Source organism: Dipodomys merriami, unplaced genomic scaffold (assembly GCF_024711535.1).
Source record: "Dipodomys merriami isolate MVZ:Mamm:240054 unplaced genomic scaffold, mDipMer1.0.p SCAF_1620, whole genome shotgun sequence".
In the NCBI taxonomy this organism is placed as follows: Eukaryota; Metazoa; Chordata; class Mammalia; order Rodentia; family Heteromyidae; genus Dipodomys; species Dipodomys merriami.
The window spans coordinates 16,229-39,163 of NW_027202961.1; the positions used below are offsets into that span (position 1 = coordinate 16,229).

The following is a 22,935-nucleotide window of genomic DNA, read 5'->3' on the forward strand; positions in this document are numbered from 1 at the left end:
GTATCTGCTCAAAGTCCTAATTGGCAGTAACTTTTGAGCTGGTTAAATTCATCTGTTGAAAAGCTTGTAGAGCTGAGATTATGTTCCTATTGAGATCTGTCTAAAGGCCTACATAAGTAGGCATTCCTCTGCCAGACAGAAAATGCTTTTATAAACCAGGGTGTTAAACAGGCTATGCTGCTGTAGCCCAAGAAAAGGCCTGTACATTTGTTATAGGTTAAATGTTGTCTATAAGCCACTTTAAACAGGCTACCCAGAGGCAGTGGGCCGTACTTAGAGTGCCAATCAGTCTCAGGTTAAAAGCATCTACTGGGCTTTCTTTTAAAAATCTCTGACAAGTAATTGTTAGTCAATTGTGAACAAGTTATAGGTAAGCTCCATCTCATTGATCTCCTTGTTGCTTTAACTGGAAATAAAAAGAGCTTTTGTAAGAAAGTTCAAAGCCATCCTGGGCACAAAAAAAAAAATCCTTCTAAAACTCCATCTCCCTACTAATCAGCACAGAACCAGGACTATCCAGCCAAAGGCTGAAAGTGGCATTGTGACTCTAAGTAGTAGAGCATTAGCCTGGAACAGAAGGACTCAGGGACAGTGCCCAGGCCTTGAGTCCAAACTGTAAATGCCAACCAGGACAAGCTATCCCAGCAATGGATGTTGAGACAATGGCCAGGACAAAGTCAGTCCTGACCATGGAAAACCATGGAAAAGAGTAAGAGATGATACCCTAAATGGAGTCACTTTATGCTTTATGCATTGTTTCTGGCAAAACTGGAGCTTCAGCTTCCACCCCCACTACAAAGGCAGAGGAGGGGTCCCGCAGAGCAGTGAGGACCTCACAGATGAAGTCCTTCAGGGGAGGGGGCCTCACAGAAAAGGCTGCAAAAAGGGGTGTACCTCACTGGGAGGCCGCAGAAGTGAGGGTGCCTTGTGGGGGAGGCCACAAAAGAGGGGAGCGCCTCACAGGGGAGACTGCAGGGGAGGGGAAACTGCAAAGGCAGAACACAGAGGAGGAGTTTAAACTTAAACTCATCCATACTTTTACCTTCAGTTACAAGGGAGAGGGAAAGAGGGAGAGGGAAAGAGGAAGAGGGAGAGGGAGAGAGGAAGAGAGGGAGAGAGGGAGAGAGAGAGAGCCAGAGCTATCTGCCCAAGCACTCACAGAAGTGGAGTTTTAAATTTGGGGCAAAATTTGATTGCAGGGGCTCAGCAGCCCTCCAAGGCCCAGGTGGCCTTAATGTAAAGAAATTTAGTGTCCTTCCCATGGTAAGGGACCTGATGCCATGGGCCTATATTAGAGTGTTCTCCACAGTACAGGTTGGCTCCTAAAGGGGGTGGTGGCCCTGCCAGTGGAGAATGTCTTCATGTTTGTCCATTTGTATTCCTTGGGCCATGGAGGATGGGTCATTGGGCCAAGGTAGGCCCCTGGCACTTGGCCAAGGTTTGGCTCTGATGAGGGGAAGGGGGGCTCAGTAAGTCACAGAGGCCCAGGTGGCCTTACACTGAGATATCAGAATCAGAAACCCAGACCTCAGATAAACTGGTCACTTAGCCTGGAGTGGGACTTAATTAGCAGTGTTGGATGGGCTGGTAGAGCGCTCAGTCAGGAGAAAGTTACCTTGGTGGTCCTCTGGTGACTGGCGTATAGGATCTCAGGAAAGGTCCCAGGGAAGCTGGTTGAACCTCCTTCCGAAGTGGAGGGAGGATCAAACCCACTGGGGAGCCTATACCCACAGGGGTGACCAATGTAAGAGGATTAGACAAAAATCCATGCAAGGGGACCATGCAGAAGCAGGAAGGCAAAGGAGAAAGATTATTACAAGGTTTATTAGAGAAGCCATATTTCCCCCAAGAGGGAGCACATGACCTCCATCACTATCCTGGTAGCAGGAGGATCTGAGGGAAAAGGAAGTGAGGTAGATGGGAGTCCAGGTGGGTCTGGGCAGAGAGAGGGAGGGGCCAGTTGTATGGAGGGAACTCCAGAAATGGGAGGGGACCCGGTGTAGGTGCTCATACTTCGAGCTCACGACTCTACCTGATTCTGGGGCCTGGATGAGTTGCCTTGATCTCTTCTAAGTCATTTACCACATGAGGCTTTTCTGAACTCATACATCACTGCAAATTGCTAACATTCCTCCCTAGCACATCACTCAATATATTTTTTCCATCATATATTTAAACATATTTATGTGTATACATTCCCTACCCTCCCCCAACCCCACACACAAAGGCATAGACCTTCAAAACAAAGCTTTTCTTTTTTTCCTTGCTACAGTGTCTAGAACCTAATAAACTCAATAGATACAAAAGAGTGAGCTGGGTACTAGTGTCACACCTGTAATGCTAGCTATTCAGGAAACTGAGATCTAGAATCACTTTTTCCATTTAGTTCCCATTTTGATTAAAATTTAAGCGTTAAAGGAACTTTTAAAGAGAATCAAGACTTCCTTTTTTCTGGAGGTTTCCTTCACTCCCTTTCACCTAGTCCAGCTCAACCTATGTCCCCCTGGGAGCTTTGGCATCCCAGAAAATCCACAGTCCCCCAGACCCCAGTTAAATTAGACAGAATCCAGCATTGCCTTTAGTCATGTGGTGGGCAGAGCAGAAAGCATCCACCACGTGTGCTACCCAACACCTCTAATCCACACCAGTGCCACTTCCATACTCCTAGCCACATGAGCAGCATTGTGTCACCGTCGCTTGCACTGGCATAGGCTTCCGTGGTCATCAGGACAGATGTCCTGAGAGTTATTTCATCTGCATAAGGTGACATTTCCTGGGTCCAGGTATATTGCTGATCTGGGAAATCACTGGCATTGGAGCAAGCCAGGGCTGCTGCAACCGCACTGTAGGATGCATCTCTCTGCAGCAAAACCTGAGGCCCTTCCTTCCTAGACACAATGGAGATCCTAGAAAATTCCCTGCTTGTCCCTAGATAAGTCCATGAATATATCTACAGCCCTCATCTGTCAGAAATGAACAAAGAGTACAGAATTGTTCAAGTCATTTTCCTTCTTCACAGAAGGGTGCACTATCATCCTGGCCCCCCAGAGCGAGACAGCACACCAAATGGGGGGATCCACTTGGTTTTCATCCCAACCTAGGAATGATATTGTCCCTTCTCATGTTGCTAAGGTGTCAGGATCACATCTTTGTAAACAATCGGTTACCAGGGTAATAGGGTCATAGAAGGAAGACAAGTCATTCTAACCATCAGTGGACCATCCCTAGTCAGGAGGCAGTGTACTTTGGGAGGCTATTGCTCCAAAACAAACATCCTTTTTACCTGTTAATGAAACTGCAACTCCACTGCACCTCACCTTTGTCATTACAACAACAACAACAAAAAGAAAAAGAAAAGGGTGTTTTGGATTTTCTTGTCAGGACTGGCTTGAAACCACAATCCTCAGATTTCAACCTCCTGAGTAGTGCCAAGGTTTTTTATGAGACAATTCTCTCAAATTAACCACCAAGAAAGAAGCAAAAAGGAATAAAGTCCAGGACTTGAGCTGAGGCTCAACTGGAAGATCATGGACAGCACCCATGCCCTGATTTCAAACCTATGACCAGCACATCATCATCATCATCATCATCATCATCATCATGTGAATAAAAAGACTGTAAGAGCCTATTAAGAATATTAAAATTGAGGGCTGGGATGGTGGCTCAGTGGTAGAGCTCTTGCCTTGCATGCATGAGGCCCTGGGTTTGATTCCTCAGCACCATATAGCAAAAAAGAAAAAAGCCGGAAGTGGCGCTGTGGCTCAAGTGGTACAGCACTAGCCTTGAGCTGAAGAGCTGAGGGATAGCGCCCAGGCCCAGAGTTCAAGCCCCATGACCAACCAAAAAAAAAATATTAAAATTGAGTGAGCCAGGCACTTTTTGGTGGCTGACATGTAATGCCAGTTAGGAGCATGAAATCTCAGGATGGTGGTTAAAAGCCCACCTGGGCAGGAAATTCCATGAGGCTCTGATCTCCAACTAACCAGCAAAAATGCCAGAAGTAGAGCTGTGGATCAAGTGGTAAAGCAACAGCCTTGAATGAAAAAGCAAAATAACAGTGACCAGGCCCAGGTAGGACTACTACTAATTAATCAATTAAATACAAATACACAAATAAAAATCAGAGTGGAAGATGAGCACAAAAGCCAAGAGAATTGCTGGTTTATACCTGGAGCTCAAGCTACACAAAAGACAGAACTTGAAGATCTGGGTTCCAAGGCAACCCAGGCAGAAAAGTCCCTTAGGAATTTGTGAGTATGTATCAGGTGTGGGTGTTGAACCCAGGGGTTGAAATAGAATTTTTTTTTCTTAAAGGTAGCATTCTACCACTTCCTTTCTTTGGGGGATGAAATGGAGATAAGTTTTATGGACTTACCTGCCTGGGCTTTCAACCCCAATCCTCAGATTTCAGGTGCTGATACAGTACTCTTATCTTCTATGAGATTTTTATCTTCCATGAACTGCCAAAAAAGTAAAAGAAGCCAGAAGTTGATCTGTGTGGCTCAAGCCACAGAGACTGCTTGCTTTGAGGGAAAATGAACAACAAAATCCCTCATACACAGTGGCCCTGCCCTGGTTTCAAACCCAGGAAGTGACCAGGCCCTATGTTCAAGCCCTAGGACCACCACCACCAGCAACAAAAGAATGACTCAGGGACAAGGACTAGGCCCTGAATACAAAGCCTAGAAACAGCATTAAAAATAAAAGAAAAACAAATTCAGAGACTGTGGCTAGGCTCCAGAGTTCAAGGGTCTAGAACCAGCACCAGGACGGACACACACACACACACACACACACACACACACACACACACACACACACACACAAAGAAGAAGAAGAAGAGAGAAGTCAATGAAATATTTTTAAGTAGTGGCTCATGCCTATAATCCTAGCTACTGTGGAAGCTGAAATTTTAGGATTGTGGTTCATAGTCAACATGGGCAGGAAGCTCCATGACACTTGGTTTTATGTGTGCTAGTCCTGGGGCCTGAACTTGTGCTGTTTTGCACAAGACTAGAACTATTCTACTTCCAAGCTCTTGGTGATTAATTGGAGATGAGAGTCTCAACAACTTTCCTGCCCTGGCTGGCTTTGAACCACCATCCTCTGATTTTAGAGCCTGGCTAATGTCCCTGTCTTCCCATGAGAATCTTTCTTTTTTTGGGGTTGGTCATGGGGCTTGAACTCGGCCTGCACACTGTCCCTAAGCTCTTCAGCTCAAGGCTAGTGCTCTACCACTTGAGCCACAGGGCCACTTCTGGTTTTCTGGTGATTTAGTGGAGATAATTGTCTCATGGACTTTCCTTCCCAGTCTGGCTTTGAACTGCAATCCTCAGATCTCACCCTCCTGAGTAGCTAGGATTACAGGCGTAAGCCACTGGCACTCAGCTTTTTTTTTCTTTTCTTTTTTCTGTTTTATGGGTTGTGGGGCCTGAACTCCAGCTCTGGATGGTGTCCCTTAGCTCTTCAGCTCAAGGCAAGCACTTTACCACTGAGCCATTTCCCAGCTCCTCCATAAGAAACTTATCCCTTATGAATCACCAAATTTGTTTTACAAAGCCAGATGTTAAAATGTGGCTTAAGTTTTAGAGCCTGCCAGCCTTGCTCAGGACATGGGAGAGACTCCAGCACAGTGACCTTGCCCTGATTTCAGGTTTAGGAACAGTCACCACTTCCTGTGTTCCAGCCCTAGGACCAGAACCAAATAAATAAATAACTCCCCCATTTTCACTGTATTTGATGTTGGTGTAATTTGTGAAGGTGAAGGGAAAAAACGAATTGTTTAAATAGGGATACAGCTAGACCTATTGCAACAATGAGATGTACAAGAAATTATTTCAAAAAATGAACTTTACAACTTTTGCCTGGTGGGGGTGGTAGAGAACATTATATAAACAAAGCCATTCATGCAGCTGTTGCTCAAGCTGTTAAAGTATGCTAGCCTTGAGAACAAACAATACAAAAAATGCTTCATTCACAGTGGCCCTGCCCTGACTTCAAGCCTCAGAAGAGTGGCCATGTCATGAGTTGAAGCCCTAGCAACAAAAATGAAAATAAATAAATAAATAAAGCCAGAACTTTATCTGTGGCTCAAGCCATAGAGACTGCTAGTCTTGAGAAAGAAAAGGGAAAAACCTCAGACACAGTGGCTCTGCCCTGATTTTATGACTAGCAAAAGTTCAGGCCCTATGTTCAAGCCCTTGGACCAGCAATGAAGAAAAAAAAATACAGCAACAACAAAAACTCGGCAAAAATGCCCAAGTCCTGAGTACAAGCCATAAGAGCATCACCTAAAATAAATGCAGAAAGAAAGAAAAATACATAAAGAGCCACAATTTGAACTGTCTTGAGGTGGGAAGCCTACTAGTCTTGAGAAAAAATTAGGAATAATGACCAGGCCTGGAGTTCAAGTACTATAAAAAGCTCAAAAAAAAAGAATCTGTTGGGAGCCAAAAGGAGTCTCTCAACATGAAGATAGGCTTGACTATCTCACTGGAACATCTTGTGGCTGAGTTTACAGAACCACTCTCAGAAATCCGACCCTTTCATCCTGCCTTATGCAAATATCCTGCAGCTGCTAATGACCACCCTTTCACCCTGCCCTACGCAAACATCCTGCAGCTGCTATGGCCAATGAAAAAGCTTCCTTAATGGCCAATTTAAAAGCTTCCTTATTCCAAGCATATAAATACCCCTGTGTGAAAAATAAAAATTTGCAGCTTGATCAGAATCCCTGTCTTGCTGTCATTCTTCATGTCTCTTGTCCCTTCATTCCTTCTCGTTTAGGTTCATCGCCCTCGTTGACATCCTGCAGGTTGGGACAAAAATCCACAAAAAAACTTCAAAACAAAAACCCAGAAAGAGTGGCCAGCCCTAATAATAAGCTGGATGACCCAAACTTGTGAAAAAGAGAAAAAGAATAATAAATTAAGTGAAAAGAAGGACAAAAATATTAGAGCCAATTCAAGATTTTAAAAATATGGTTCACACCTATAATCCTACCTCCTCAAATAGCTGAAATCTGAGCATTTGTGGTTTGAATCCAGCCTGGGCAGGAAAGTAAATGAGAATTCTTTTCATTTATGCTGCTCCTGGGCTAAAACTTGAGTTTTACTCAAGGGTAGAGCTCTACTGCTTCCTACCTGTTGCTGGTTAATTGGTGAAAAACGTCTCATTGATTTTCATGCCTAGGATGGCTTTGAACCTTGGCTCTCAACTTTCTTTTTTTTTTCTTTCTTTCTTTCTTTTATTTTATTTTTATTTTTTGTGAACACACTGTACAGAGGGGTTACAATTACATGGGCAGGTTAATGCGTACATTTCTTATCAAGCATTGCAGCCTCCTCTTTGTTTACATTACACATCCCTTCCCAGCCTCCCCCCGCAACCGCCCACCCAATCCTCCCGGCTTGCCCCCCCACCAACATTGTAAAGCTCATTTTCCACATGACAACTTGTACTTCTCATTGTTGCAACAGGTCTACCTGTATCCTTAAACGACTTGTTTTTTCCCATCTCCTACACAAGTTATACTGACATCAAATATAGTGAAAGCAGGGTTATACTGTGGGGGAGGGACATACAAAGCTACAAAGAGATAATCTTATAAATGCGTTAGAAACACATGCATGAAAGAAACGAAAACATTAAAATACATATCTAAGGATTCATTTTCATAACATCACATTATCTGACCTATTCCGCTTGACTCATATATATATACTAGATATTGCAAATAAGGGAAACCATGGGACCTATGTTTCTTTGGGCCTGGCTTACTTCACTTAATATAATGTTTTCCACGTTTTTCCATTTCCTAACAAATGGGGCAATGTCATCTTTCTGATGGAGGCATAGAATTCCATTGTGTATATATACCACATTTTCTTGATCCATTCATCTACTGAGGGGCATCTGGCTTGGTTCCATATCTTAGCTATGGTAAATAATGCTGCAATAAACATAGTTGTGCTGGTAGCTTTAGTGTGGTCTTGTTTGTAAACATTTGGGTAAATGCCCAAAAATGGGATTGCTGGGTCATAGGGGAGTTCTATCTGAAGTCTTTTGAGGAACCTCCATACTGCTTTCCAAAGTGGTTGAACAAGTTTACATTCCCACCAACAATGAAGTAAGGTTCCTTTCTGTCCACATCCCCTCCAGCATCTGTTGTTGTTAGAGTTCTTGATTTTTGCCATTCTAACTGGAGTGAGGTGGTATCTCAATGTTATTTTGGTTTGCAATTCTTTTATGGCTAGGGAGGCTGAGCATTTCTTCATGTGTCTGTTGGCCATCCTTCTTTCTTCTTCAGAGAAGTTTCTCTTTAAGTCTTTAGCCCACTTGTTTATTGGGCAGTTTTTTCTTTGCAGATTTGTTGTTGGGGGATTTAATTTTTTGAGTTCCAAGTATATTTTAGATATGAGACCCTTGTCTGTTCAATGGCTAGTGAAGATCTTCTCCCAATCCGTGGGCTTTCTATTGATCTTGCTAGCTATGTCCTTTGCCATGCAGAAGCTCTGCAATTTCATGCAATCCCATTTGTCCCACCTTTCTTTGATTTGTTGTGTTTCCGGGTCTCTATTCAGAAAATTTCGGCCTGAGCCAAGGAGACCTAGGGTTTCTCCTATTCCATCCTGTAATGTTTTCAAAGTGTCTGCTTTGACTTCGAGGTCTTTGACCCATTTGGAGTTGATTCTGGTGCAAGGTGATATATAAGGATCTAGCTTTAGTTTTCTACAAGTAGTTAACCAATTTTACCAGCACCATTTACTGAAGAGGCTGTCGTTCTTCCATTCTATTGTTTTAGCTTCCTTATCGAAGATTAGATGGCTATAGGTCTGTAGGTTCATTTCTGGGATTTCAATTCTATTCCATTGGTCCTGATGTCTGTTCTTATGCCAATACCAAGCTGTCTGGATAGTCATCTTGGCTTCCGGTAGTACTTTTTTCCTTTCTGTATTTTTTGACAGTTGTGGGGCTTGAACTCAGGACTTGTGTGCTGTCCCTGGGCCTCTTGTACTCAAGCCTTGTGCTCTACCATTTGTGCCATAGCACCACTTCTGGGTTTTGAGTGGTTAATTGGACATAAGAGTCTCACAAGGACTTTTCTGTCTGGGCTGGCTTCCAACTGAGGTCCTCAGATCTCAGCCTCCTGAGTAGTTACAGCCATAGGACACTTATCTCACTTGTTAGGTTTTAAAAAAAGAGATAGCCTAGTAAGAACAGCACCATGCACGTGCTATTCAGGTAAGGGATAGTAGACCTGCTGGGACCAGGCAAGGTTGGAACTCCACATGGCTGGGAAAGGCCTTGGAATGAGAGAGAGCTGGGAAAGAGAGGAAAGAGAGAGGAAAGAGCTAGAAAAGAGCAGAGAGAGCAGAGAGAGAGCAGAGAGAGAGTGTCTGGGCCTGGGCTAGGCCTTATCTAGGGTACGGGCAGAGAAAGGTGTGGCCACATCAAATTCAGATATGACCTCAGTGGATGCAAATGTGACTTCTTCCAGGTGTCCCAGTTGCCTAGGTAATGCAGTTACTGGGTGGAGACTTTGCTGTGAGGAGGGTGGAGTCTGCTCGCCATCCAGGAGCAGACCTTACAATATTAACCAACAACAACAACAAAAAAAAAATCAAATGAGGTTTAGAGATATCAGTGGCAAGCACACTGACAGTTCAAAGAAGTAAACAGAGAGCCATCTTTAAAAGCACTAATATTTGGAAAATTTTCATCTGGCAGCTCTCAAACATGCTAGTCTCAGGACCTCTTAATACTCTTAAATTTTGAGAGCTCCCAAAGAGCTAATTAAAAAGGTAAGGTGGCTCAGTGATAGAGTGCTTGCCTTGCATACATGAGGTCCTGGGTTCGATTCCTCGGCACCACATAAGTAGAAAAAGCCAGAGGTGGCACTGTGGCTCAAGTGATAGAGCGCTAGCCTTGAGCTGAAGAGCTGAGGGACAGTGCCCAGACCCAGAGTTTAGGCCCCACAACCGACAAAAAAAAATGTTAGTAGAGCCAGGAACTGGTGGCTGTCACCAGTAATCCTAGCTACACACTCAGGAGACTGAGATCTATAGATTGCTATTAAAAGCTAGCTGGAGCAGGAAAGTCAATGAGATTCTTATCTCCAATAAACTACTTAGAAAACAAAACAAAACAAAACAAAAAAAACCCAGAAGTAAAACTATAACTCAAGTGGTAGACTACAGCTCAGGATCAATGCCTAAGTGCTGAATTCAAGCCCCAGGACTGGCACAAAAATAAATAAATTAAATAAAAAATAGGGGATACACATGCATTTGCATGTGCACGCACACACACACACGAGAGAAACAGACAGATATGTTAAAAAGTAGAACTCAGCTAATGAGCAAAGCATCAGGTATTGAGTCCTAGTTTCACAACCCAAACAAAAGAAAATTTAGAACTCAAGTGCTTATGGTAGTTTTGTAAACTTAAGAACAAAAACACTGGGGATGGGAAGGTGGCTTAGTGGTAGAGTGTCTTGTATGCATGAGGCCTTGAGTTCAATTACTGAGCACCACATAAGCAGAAAAAGTTGTAAGTGGTGCTGTGGCTCAAGTGGTAGGATACTAGCACTGAGCTAAAGAGCTGAGGGTCAGCACCCAAGCCCAAAGTTTACTCCATACAACTCACCAAAAAGAAAAAAAAAGAAAGAAAAGAAACACTACTTATTAATATACACTTATTGAAAAAAAACTGTATTTTCCAAAAAAGGTAAAATTTCAGCAGAATAGTCCCATTGTTTTACATCTTTAATAAATCTCTTCATCCTTTAGCCTAATGAAAGACACCTGTATTCTCTCATCTGCTTTTATACTGTCTGTTGGGTTATGTTGTTTCAAGTATATGCAGAAAATCTACCTTACAAAGTCACTTAGTTAGAAAAGGAAGAAGTATTTTAGTTGCCTTCTCAGATTATCAATAAAGCTAATGCTGGCATACTCCTTAATATTACACTAAAACTCAACTAGTGGTCATCTCTTAAAATTTAGTTGTAATGAGATACATAGCAATGAGCCTGAAGCTATACCATAAGATTTTCTGCTTGGATGTATTAAATTAAAATCAGTTAGTCTTTTCTTTTCTTTTGCCTGTACATGATTTGCTAACATCACACATTAAATAATGGGAAAATACTCACACTGAGTCACACAAATCTTCCAAATGCTGACCAACTGTCCTGAAATCAATGAATATAGCTGTTATTATCAACACAGATTTCATCAGCATAGTCTGTAAACAGCACTGGGAAGCTACAAAGCTCAACAGAGCAATAAATACATTCTACAAAATTGAAACTTAGTTTCAATGTGTATCATGACTCATACATCGTTGCTTTTCTCGTGGTAAAGGCTCATTTCATTCACTTTTAAGAAATGTTCACCAAATAAAATTCTAGTCTCTATGACCACTTGTATACTTCAGAGTGAAAATGTCATTCCATGGCAAAGTAAATAGTTCATTTAAACACTACAAATGGGCTAGGCACTGGTGGCTCATGCTTGTAATCCTAGCTACTCAGGAAATTAAGATCTAAGGATCATGGTTCAAAGCCAGCCCAGGCAGAAAAGTCTGTGAGATTCTTATCTCCAATGAACTATTCAGAAGAAGCCAGAAGTGGTGCAGTGGTTCAAGTGGTAGAGCACTACCCATGAGCAAAAAAGCTTAGGGCAACATCCAAGCCCTGAGTTCAAGTCCTAGGACCAGCTTAAAAAAATAAGACAAAACTGAATTCATTGGATTCCACTTTCTTAAAATAGCCAATTAGCAGATAATATGTCTTAGAAATATATCTAATTAAATGTTAAAATAAAACAACCTTAAGATTCATTTGTCCAGAAATTACATTTTATACTAACTGCCACATTACCTAATTACTATAAAAAATGAGCAGCTTCAACATTCATATTTTCTAAGAGATACAGGCTTTAAATTGTGGAGGCAGGGAGGGGGAAGATTGTCACTCATGTTTTAGGTACTACCACCTTTTCTGCCTCAATTCAAGATGGGATTAAGGATCCCACAAGTCACAAGGCACAGATGAAGTATCCAGAGATATAAAGAAACATCAGCCAAACTGAGGACAAACTCTGAAAAGAGCAATCTTTAACTGTAATCACTGGCAGGGGTGTATGAACAATATCAGTATGAGGGATGCTAAGAGGAGTCTGACAGGGAACAAAAAAAGAAGACATAAGCAAGAGGCTGACGTGTCTGAACACCTAGATGGGGGAAAGTTGCAAAAAGAATTCTACATGAAAATTCTCACTGCAAAAAAGAGAGAGATGCAGGGTGCCAGTGGCTATCCTTGTCAGACTGCTACTCAGGCAGCTGAGATCTCGGGATCACAGTTGGAAGCCAGCCTAGGAAGAAAACTCCATGAGACTCCTATCTCTAATCACAAAAAATAAGCTGGAAGTAGAGGTGTGGCTCAAGTCCTTAAAGGTCTAACTTTAAGCAAAGAAGGTCAGGGACAGCAAGCAGACCTTGAGTTCAAGCCCCAGGACCAGCACAGGCATTGTGCGTGCACACACACAAACACACAAATTACTCTAGTAATAATAAATAATCTAGTAATAATATTAATAATAATAATAAATACCCTAGTAATAATAAATACTCTAGTAATAATAAATACATTGCATCTTCCCACTCCGATTCTGAATTTTCATATTACCTTTTTTCTCTTCTTCCTCTTCCTCATAAAATTCTGCTAGGGAAAATGCTTCTGAGTTGTTCTAATTCAAATATTAGAGCCTCTAATTCTTCTCCACTCAGAGAATTAAGGAAAGATTTCACCTGAATGAAAATAATAAAATATTGTGTAAATATTAATGAAAAAAATCTCATAAGGAGAAAAGACTGAAGAGCTCATGCCAGCACAGCTCTGTGTGTGTGTGTGTGTGTGTGTGTGTGTGTGTGTGTGTGTGTGTGTGTGTGTTTGTGTTGGTCCTAGGGCTTGAACTCAAGGCCTGGGGGCGTAGCTTTTGTGCTCAAGTCTAGCACTGCATTATTTGAACCACAGCACAACTTCCAGCTTTTTGGTGGTTAATTGGAGATAAAAGTCTCACAGACACTCTTATCTGAGCTGGCTTCCCACCATAATCATCAGATTTCATTCTCCTAAATAGCTAGGATTGCAGTACCCAGTAGTAATTTTTTTTTTTTTCAGATCCTGGAGCTTGACCCGGGAGCTATCCCTGAGGCTCTTTGTTCTCAAGGATAGCGGATATACACTTGGAGCTACAGCACTACTTCCAGCTTTCTGAGTTGTTTATCAAAAATAACCTGTCTGGTGTGGCTTTCAATTAACCTCAGATCTCAGCCTCCTGAGCTAGGATTAGAGCCAGAACTAATTTTTTTAATAACCGTAACACTAAAGGGTAGATATTATAGGAAAATAGACAGAATTTGTATTTCCAAAAGTAATATAGGCCAAAAGATAAATGAAAATTATCAGTGCTTAAGCATGACTTCGAAGCCCAGGCAGGAAAAGCCATGAAACTCTTATCTCCAATAAACCACCAGAATAAATACTGAAAGTGTTGCTGTGGCTCAAGTGGTAAGTGCCTGCCTTGGGCTGAAGAGCTGAGGCACAGCACTCAGGGCCAGAGTATAAGCCCCAAGACCAACGAAGAAGAAGGAGAAGAAGGAGAAGAAGGAGAAGAAGGAGAAGGAGAAGAAGGAGGAGGAGGAGGAGGAGGAGGAGGAGGAGGAGGAGGAGGAGGAGGAGGAGGAGGAGGAGGAGGAGGAGGAGGAGGAGAAGGAGGAGAAGGAGGAGAAGGAGGAGAAGGAGGAGAAGGAGAAGAAGGAGAAGAAGGAGAAGGAGAAGAAGAAGGAGAAGGAGGAGAAGAAGGAGAAGAAGGAGAAGAAGGAGAAGAAGGAGAAGGAGAAGAAGGAGGAGAAGAAGAAGAAGGAGAAGAAGAAGGAGAAGGAGAAGGAGAAGGAGAAGGAGAAGGAGAAGGAGAAGGAGAAGGAGAAGGAGGAGAAGGAGAAGGAGGAGAAGGAGAAGGAGAAGGAGAAGGAGAAGAAGGAGAAGGAGAAGAAGGAGAAGAAGGAGAAGAAGGAGAAGAAGGAGAAGAAGGAGAAGGAGAAGAAGAAGAAGAAGAAGAAGAAGAAGAAGAAGAAGAAGAAGAAGAAGAAGAAGAAGAAGAAGAAGAAGAAGAAGAAGAAGAAGAAGAAGAAGAAGAAGAAGAAGAAGAAGAAGAAGAAGAAGAAGAAGAAGAAGAAGAAGAAGAAGAAGAAGAAGAAGAAGAAGAAGAAGAAGAAGAAGAAGAAGAAGAAGAAGAAGAAGAAGAAAGATTGTCTTAGATTATCAGAGGAGATGAACTAACAGGAAATTATATACAAATTAGCAGCTATAACAGGCTTTTTGACACCTAAAAACCCATGACACTGGAGAAAAAACAGAAAATGAAAGACTAAAGTGAAAGAAAAGGATATCTTATACTAAGACCTCTGTTCTTTTTCTTTTTGCTTATGTGGTGCTGAGGAATCGAACCCAGGGCCTCAGGCATGCAAGGCAAGCGCTCTACCACTGAGCCACCTTCCCAGCCCTGTTCTTTTTCTATAATTTTAAGAGAAATATTTGACTTATTCACTATTTCTAACAATTAAACAGTAGGGGATATTTTTCTTCTATTATAATATTTCCAGCAACCCACATCTCCTTCAGAGACACATTTCATCTTCCAAATATACAAAGTGAAAAGAAACCATGCAACGTTTTTTCTTTGAAGACTCTTTTCAGCTGGGAGTTTGGGATTGGAATTACCTTTATTTCACTTTCTTGGGAAAGCATCGCCAGAACTTCTAGATGTTCTTGAAGTTCATCAAAGGGTAGCTCACAATGAGTTTTCTTGTCTATTTCCATGGCTACCTCATTGGAGGTCTTAGCTCTTCTTTTTCCTTGGCCTCTTACTGTAAAACCTAAAAAGAGATGGAAGCATAGATGCAGCAAATAATAAGAGCTCAAGGGAAAGTTTTTAAGAGTGGAAAGAAGCAAAGCTAAGTTCTAGTATAAGTTCTAGTATAAAGTACTACCCTTCATTCAGCAAGTCAAATTCACTAAGGATCAGGAGCTGCATAGAAATAAAAAAGAAGCTAAACAAAATTTGATGCTAGACAGCAGCACCTAAGGAGCCACATGCATTTCCAAAAGTGGTTTCAACAGTAACCTAATAAGTAATCTTGACAGTGCTCAGGATTTTGTACTGCACTGACAGAGGCGACTGCAGAAAGAAAAGAGCTGGCTGTTTGTCTAAGCATTAGACAAACCCATAAAAAAAATCCAGCCCATAAAAAATGCCTTAATTTTATAATGCATTGATAATTCTTTACAAGAAAACACACTAACAAAGTCCCAAGGTAACAAAGGGAAAAATTCAAATTAAAAAAAAAACAACACACAAACAACAGAAAACAGCAATCAAACCAGTAAAGGTAACAGTACCTGAGACAGTGCAGAATTCCGGTTCATCAAACCCTTAGTCATTTTAAATACAGGATCCCGTTCTGCTATTACATCCATTGTCTTCTTCCCAATGAATTCTAAGGCATCTAAACCCCCGCTAATAATGTCCTTTCCCTAGATAGCAACATCAATGTCATTACTACTATACTGGGAAAATACATTTGCATATATTGTGGGGGGTTTGTAGCAGTCCAGGGACTTAAAACTCAGGGCCTAGGTGATGTCTATGAGCTGTTTTCCTCAAGGATAGTACTCTACCACTTGGGGAACAGCTCCACTTCCTACTTTGTTTGCTGGTTCATTAGAGAGAAGAGTCTTGCAGATTTTCCTGCCTGGGCTGTCTTTGAACCACAACCCCAGGTCTCAACTTCCTGAAGAGCTAGGTTTACAAGCATGAACCACCAGTGCCCAACCATTTATATGTTTCAATTCTTTAAGAGTGACTTACAATACTAAGTACTGGGAAGAATGTGGAACAGCAAGGGAAATAAATACACACCGCATGTGGAACCATAGTAGGTTCTCCTCTTTGGAAAACTGGCCAGTATCTACTATGCTACATATGTGTAGTGGTTCATCAGAAGACAGCTTAATTGTACAGTGCTTGCCTAGCATGCATGAATCCCTGAGAACAATTCCTCAGTACAACAGGAAATAGCACTGTGACTCAAGTGGTAGAGTGATAGCCTTGAGCAAAAGAAGCTCAGGGACAGTGCCTGGGCCCTGAGTTCAAGCCCCAGTATTGGCCAAAAAAAAGACATAAACAAAAATATTCAGAGCAGCCGTATTTGTGATAGCTACAACACGGAAACTATTTCAATGCTTAACAACTGTGGGATAAATAAAATATAACATAGTGACAAAATGGAATACCACATCCAAAATACAACATGGTCAAATAATACAAAAATGTTGTGGAAGAAGCTAGATACAAAATGTACTATAAGTATGTAAAGTATAAAAGCAAACAAAATTAATCTAAGATAAAAGTCAGGACTATAGTTATCTTCCTAGAAGGGGCATACAGTCTCTTAAAGATTCTGAACAATGCTGGGCGCTGGTGGCTCACACCTGTAATCCTAGCTACTCAGGAGGCCGAGATCTGAGGATCGCGGTTCAAAGCCAGCCCAGGCAGGAAAGACCGATAGACTCCTATCTCCAATAAACCACGAGAAAACCGGAAGTGGCGCTGTACCTCAAGTGGTAGAGCGCTCGCCTTGAGCTGAAGAGCTGAGGGACAAAGCCCAGGCCTAGAGTTCAAGCCCCATGACCGACAAAAAAAAAAAAAAAAAAAAAGATTCTGAACAAGTTCACATTATGAAAATTCACTGTTTTAATTTTCAGTATGAAAATTAAGAAAAAATATAAAGCATAAAGCTAAAGTATAACCAAATATTGTAGTGTAGTGCATGCCTATAATGCCAATACTCTAGAGACTAAGATATGAGTATTGTGAGTCTGAGGCGAGCCTAAGCTACATTCATATCCATTCAAGGATGCTCGGGCTACAGAGTGAAAAGAATAAAAAGAGAATCCAAAGACACAGTGTATGCCTATAATCACAGCTGCTTACAAAGTAGAGGCAGAATTGTAGTCCAAAGCCAGCACAAGCAAAACCGATGATCAGAACCAAAAACAAACTAGCTATTTCTGCTTTCTAGTTGCCATCGTATGATTGATTCTGCTTTGCCATGCCCTCCCTGCCATTTTGAACTGACATCTCTGAGAATATAGAGCAAAATAATAACTACTCCCTGTAGATAGATAGATGGATAGATAGATAGATAGATAGATAGATAGATAGACAGACAGACAGACAGACAGACAGACAGACAGACAGACAGACAGACAGACAGACAGATAGATAGATAGATAGATAGATAGATAGATAGATAGATAGATAGATAGATAGATAGATAGATAGACAGACAGACAGATAGATAGACAGGTAAATAGGTAGATAGATAGAGGCATGCAGAAGAAAGGACTAAGGATGTGGCTCAAGTGGTACTTCATATTGCCAAAAGAAAGAAAGAAAGGTTCCAATAGCCAGGCAATGGTGGTCTGCTGACTCGTGCCTGCAATCTTAGCTTCTCAGCTACTCTGAAGACTGAGAGCTGAAGATCATATTCGAAGCCACCCAGACAGGAAAGTCCATGAGATTCTTATTTTCAAATGACTTCTCAAAAAATTTAGGAAATAGTGCTGTGGCTCAAGTGGTAGAGTGCTAGCCTTAAGTACAGAAAGTGTCAGGGACAACACTCAAATCCTGAGTTCAAGCCCCAGGACTGGCAAAAGAAAAAAAAATATTGATCTGCACATAGTAAACATTTTTCTAAACAAGGGGAAACTATAGTCAGAAACAGATCAATGGTTGGCAAATGCTGTGAACAGACAGAAAGGTGTGGCTACAAACTGGCATGAAGGAACTCCCTCAGATAATGAAAATATTCTTATATCTCAGTGAGCCATACAAATACAGAAAATATTCTGTATCTGTGCATCACAATATACTGTGATTATACAGTATTAACATAACCATTATTTCTCAACACAAAGGCATATTGCAGAAAAAAAGTTTTACTGTATGAAAATTATAGCTCAACTTTGTCCTAAAAGACTATGCTGATTCTTAGTATGGGAATCAATATACATTACAAAGATGAGTATGTTTCAAGAATAATTAGTTCTGTTTACCTTTAAAAATCTTATACTAGATCAACTAGTACACCAAGTAATTTTACTATATTATATCAAACACTCTATTATGGAGAGAACTTTTGCTTTCAAGTTCTACACTTGCCTTCCTATACAGCAACTAGAAAACCAGACAAAATAGAAGAAAGAACTATGTTTAGATACTACACAAAAAGACAAAAAAAAACCACTTTGGTCCAGGAGAAAAGAGAAACAAAGTCAACCCCACAGCTGGGCTTTCTGCCTAGAGAAAAGTTCCAAACCCCAACACACAGAGGAGAACCTACAGACAACAGAACACTCACAGGCAATGTAAGTCAGGGATAAAGTCTGGTATCAGGTAAGGCTGAAGCAGCTACCACTTTAAAGTCAAAAAACTTCAGAGGATACAGCTATATAAGTAAAATTTTCCAAGAATCTACAGATGTGCTGATTTGTCTTTATCTGAGTAATACACTGTTCAAACACTAGGTAACGTCACACAGTTGGGAGAAGAACTAGCATAAGTAGTAAGCAACACAATCCCCATAGCTCAAGCTATGCTGAAACATCTGGTTTTTAAACAACCAAAGTGAACAGATTTCACTGAAAACCTGAGGAATAAGAGTGAATTCAGAGGAATCAGGGCGCAGCAGTAAAGATAAACTAGTCCTTAAGATTGAAGGCTAAAAGGCATACAATGGAAGAAACAAAGCCTCTTCAACCACTGGTGTTGGGAAAAGTGGGCGGCCACATGCAGAAAAGTAAAAGTGGACCCCAGCCTATCACCATGCACCAACATCAACTCAAAATGAATTAAAGATCTTAACATTAAACCTGAATCTCTGAAACTACTGCAGGACAGAGTAGGAGAGACACTTGAACTTATAGGCACAAGAAGAAACTTCCTGAACAGAGTCCCAGAGTCACAACAAATTAGGAGAGTGACTCGACAAATGGGACTACCTTAAAATAAAAAGCTTCTGCACAGCTAAAGCTATCGCAACCAAGCTAAAAAGACAACCAACTAATTGGGAAAAATATTTACCAGCAATATATCAAACAAGGGGTTAATATCCAGTATATACAGGGAACTCAAGAAACTAATCCCAGGGGAAGGGGAAAAACAAGTCGTTTAAATGAGGATACAGGAGGACCCGTTGCAACAATGAGAAGTACAAATTGTTATGTCAAAAAAGAACTTTACAACTTGGGGGGGGGCGGGGAGATTTGGTGATGGGGCCGGGGGGAGGATGGGAAGGGATGGGTAGGGGAAACAAAGGAGGAGGCTACAATGCTTGATAAGAAATGTACTCATTATCTTGCCCATGTAATTTTAACCCCTCTGTACAGTATTTTCACAATAAAAAATAAATTTAAAAAAAAAAGAAACTAATCCCTCTCAAACCTAACAAACCAATTACTAAATGGACAAGGGAATTAAAGAGAGACTTCTCAGATGAAGAGATAAAAAATGGCAAAGAAACACATGAGGGAATGTTCACCATCCCTGGTGGTGAAGGAAATGCAAATAAAGACAACCATGAGATACCACCTTACCCCAGTCAGAATGTCCCACATCCACAAATCAGCCAATGACAAATGCTGAAGGGGACGTGGAGAAAGAGGAACCCTATTACACTGCTGGTGGGAATGTACACTTATACAACCACTTTGGAAAGCAGTCTGGAGGGTCCTCAAAAAGCTAAATATTGACCTCCCTTATGACCCAGTCATACCACTTCTAGGCATCTATCCTGAACAACAGGAACCAGTATACAAGGACACATGCACCTCCACTTTACTGCAGCACTGTTCACAATAGCTAGGATATGGAAACAAACCAGATGCCCCACCACAGATGAATGGATCCAAAAATTGTGGTATCTATACACAATGGCATATTATGTAGCCATTAGAAATGACAAAATAATGACATTTGCAGGGAAATGGATGGAGCTAGAAGAAATCATGTTGAGCGAGGTAAGCCAAAAGCAAAGAGACAAATGGTGTATGGTGTCCCTGATAAGTGGATGTTAAATCCAAAATGTTAGGTGATACAACAAAATTAACAAGACTTAAGAAACAAAGAACTGGAGAGGTTCCGGGAAGATGGCGGAGGAAAAGCTGGAATCTGAACAAGCTCTCGCATAGAAAGCAGTTTTAGAGTTCCAGTGAACAGGACTAAGCCAGAGAATCACACCAAGTGTGCCATCACAGGACAGAGAGTTAGACAACAGAGGGGAAGCCAAGGAAACACATCAGCTGCAGCTGCGGCGGCAGGGTCGCGGCGGCGACCACTGCTGCGGGGTCATACCTGAGACACAGAGAGTCCGGGACGAAGGAGCCGGACGCAGCGGACGAGCGGATTCTACTCAACACCAACAAGAACCGACAAGGAGCGGACATCTTCATCCTGCTGTTTGCAGACCAGAGACGACCCAGGATCCAAGACTCGGCGTGAGTACAAGCCCGACGTCCTCACTCCTTCTCAGGGAGCAGAGGAGGGAAGGCCACCCCTCCCCCCCCCCAGCACCGGTGATCTCCATCTTGGATACCGACAAAGCTCGGAGGAGCTGCTAGCTCCAGCTCAGGCCTTGGAATAAAACGAGTCATTTAGCAGGTCACAAGAACTTAACGGCGAAGTGACCTGCCAGACTCAGCTCCATCCAGGGAAAAGTCACCCAGCTCAGGCGCCAGCCATTGGAGTGCCTTGACTCACAGGGTAACCAGAGCCAGAGGCTGCCCCTCCCTCTAGCAGCCACCACAATCAATTGAAAAACAGAAACCCTGAGAATGGCTCCAGGCTGGGCGCTGTGAGCTTTATCACAAAATAGCCCCAGGGAAAAGCTACTGTGTGTTGAAAGGCCTCAACTCTACCCAGAACCTAGCCTCATCACCACATCCCCCTCTTTTGTGATTCTCAAAGCAGATCACCCTCCCAGAAAACTAACCTGGGAGGGGGATCTCAAAATCTTGGGTAAAGCAGAGCATTTTTCTGCCTCTTCCAACCAACCGACTTAAGAAACCAATCAAGCCACAGGACCTCAAGCTGACCAGAGACTCCAACAAGAGACTGGTTACAGACAAAAGGGAGATACAGGATTCTTCCCACTCCTCCCCCCCCAAAAAAAAAAAAATCAAAAGACTTTTTTTTCTTTTTTTCTTTTTTTTTCTTCTTCTTCTTTTCTTTTTTTTGCTTGTTTTTTGTTTTTTGTTACCATATATATATTTTTTTTTTCCCTTCTAAAACTTTTATTAATCTTTAATTTTTGCCTCTTCTGAAAAAATAATTGTTTTCCAGTAACTTTTTTTTTCTCATCTTATAATTTTTATTTTAGGAATATGTGAATGAGCGTTTTCCTTTCTTTTCTGTCTTCTTTCTCTTTTTCTTTCTTTCTTAATTATCTTTTTGTTTTTTGTCTAGCTCTACTGAACTTCTGATCTTTTCTTCTCCCTTTCCCATCCTTAAAGTTTTTCACATCTCCTCTATGTCCCTCCCCTTCTCTGAACATATTCACATTCCTCTCTAAATAGACGGTTTTTAACCTCTATAATAACATTAATTTTTATGTTTCTATTTTTTTCTGGTCTCTCTTCATTCCCCTTTCCATCTCTTCTTTTTCTCTCTCTCTCTACTTGCATCCTACCCAACCCATTTCCTGCATTGTGATTAGGACATAGTTAACTCTCCCTGTGCCTCCCCACACCAATCTATTCCTATTTTTTACCCACATCTCTCCCTAATCCTAATAATTTCTGGTTTTCCAAATTCTTTTCTGTGGTTCGAAGTCTAACATATAGTTGTTTGATGTTGAATAGAATGTACCTGTAGACTATTGACTGTACAAAGGCAAACTTTGGTTGATGGTTGCCTTAAGATAGTGTTCTAGCACAAAACTGGTGCAATCTTCATCTCAAATGGGCCGAGTAAGCCGGAAAAACACAAGAAAAATGGCAAATTCGGGTATCTCAATTCCCAATCTTGATAATCAGGGATTAGAACAGATAAAGAATAATCCAGAGGAGAGTTCCCAAATAGCTCTACAAACACTAATAGCAAACATGATAAATGAGAAGTTTGACAATGTACAAAGGACTCTGTATGAGCGTGATAGGGAGAGAGAGGAGGCATCCCAGAAGTTTATACAGGAATATCATAAGCGTGAGGATGGTACTCAAAAACTGATACAGGATTTGCGTGAACAACTTGAGAATACTCAAAGAGAAAGGGAGGAATGGCATGAGCAGGCAGAGAACACTCAAAGAGAACTGCAGGAATCCCACGAATGGGAGGAAAGAGAACTGCAGGAATCCCACAGACGGGAGGAAGCTAATCAAAGAGTAATTCAGGAATTGAGAGACCAGGTAGAGAATACACAAAGATCACTAAAGGCATTCATGGAATCCATTAACAAAGAGCTGAAGGAAGTCACGGAGACCACAAAGGGAATGCTGAATGGAACCCAACAGAAGGAATGGGAGTCCAAAGAAACCATAACCAATCAACTAAGTGATTTGAGAACAAACACTGAACACCAAATTAAGGAAGTAAAGAAATTCATACAAGACCTAAAACAGAGCTTCAACAAAGAACTTGAAGCCATCATAGCTGACCAATTAGAAGGAAAAGAGATAAAAAACAAAGTAGAGAGTCTTGACAGCAGGTTAGACCATGCAGAAGATCGAATCTCAGGGATTGAAGACAGCCTAGATATTATAGAGAAAGAACATACAACCATCCAAGACAAGTCCAAGAAATATGATAGGTC

The 22,935-nt window shown here is 41.6% G+C and overlaps 1 protein-coding gene across 15 annotated transcripts in view; it reads right to left on the reverse strand.

Moving 5' to 3' along the window:
• Positions 1-22,935, reverse strand: part of LOC138828700 (protein FAM114A2-like) — a 72,553-nt gene that overhangs the window by 16,184 nt on the left and 33,434 nt on the right. For 11 of the 15 annotated variants that reach the window (XR_011372326.1, XR_011372327.1, XR_011372324.1 and 8 more), the window contains 4 exons: positions 14,789-14,943; positions 12,692-12,813; positions 11,156-11,194; positions 4,376-4,460 (listed from right to left, as the gene is read on the reverse strand). Coding sequence is in view for 1 of the 15 variants with exons in the window: in XM_070024779.1 (XP_069880880.1) it covers positions 14,932-14,943; positions 15,467-15,601 (147 nt within the window). In the remaining 14 variants the exon portion in view is untranslated. Of the gene's footprint in view, positions 1-4,375; positions 4,461-6,692; positions 6,809-11,155; positions 11,195-12,691; positions 12,814-14,788; positions 14,944-15,466; positions 15,602-22,935 lie in introns of all 15 variants that reach the window. The other 4 variants (XR_011372322.1, XM_070024779.1, XR_011372329.1 and 1 more) reach the window with 4 other exon arrangements.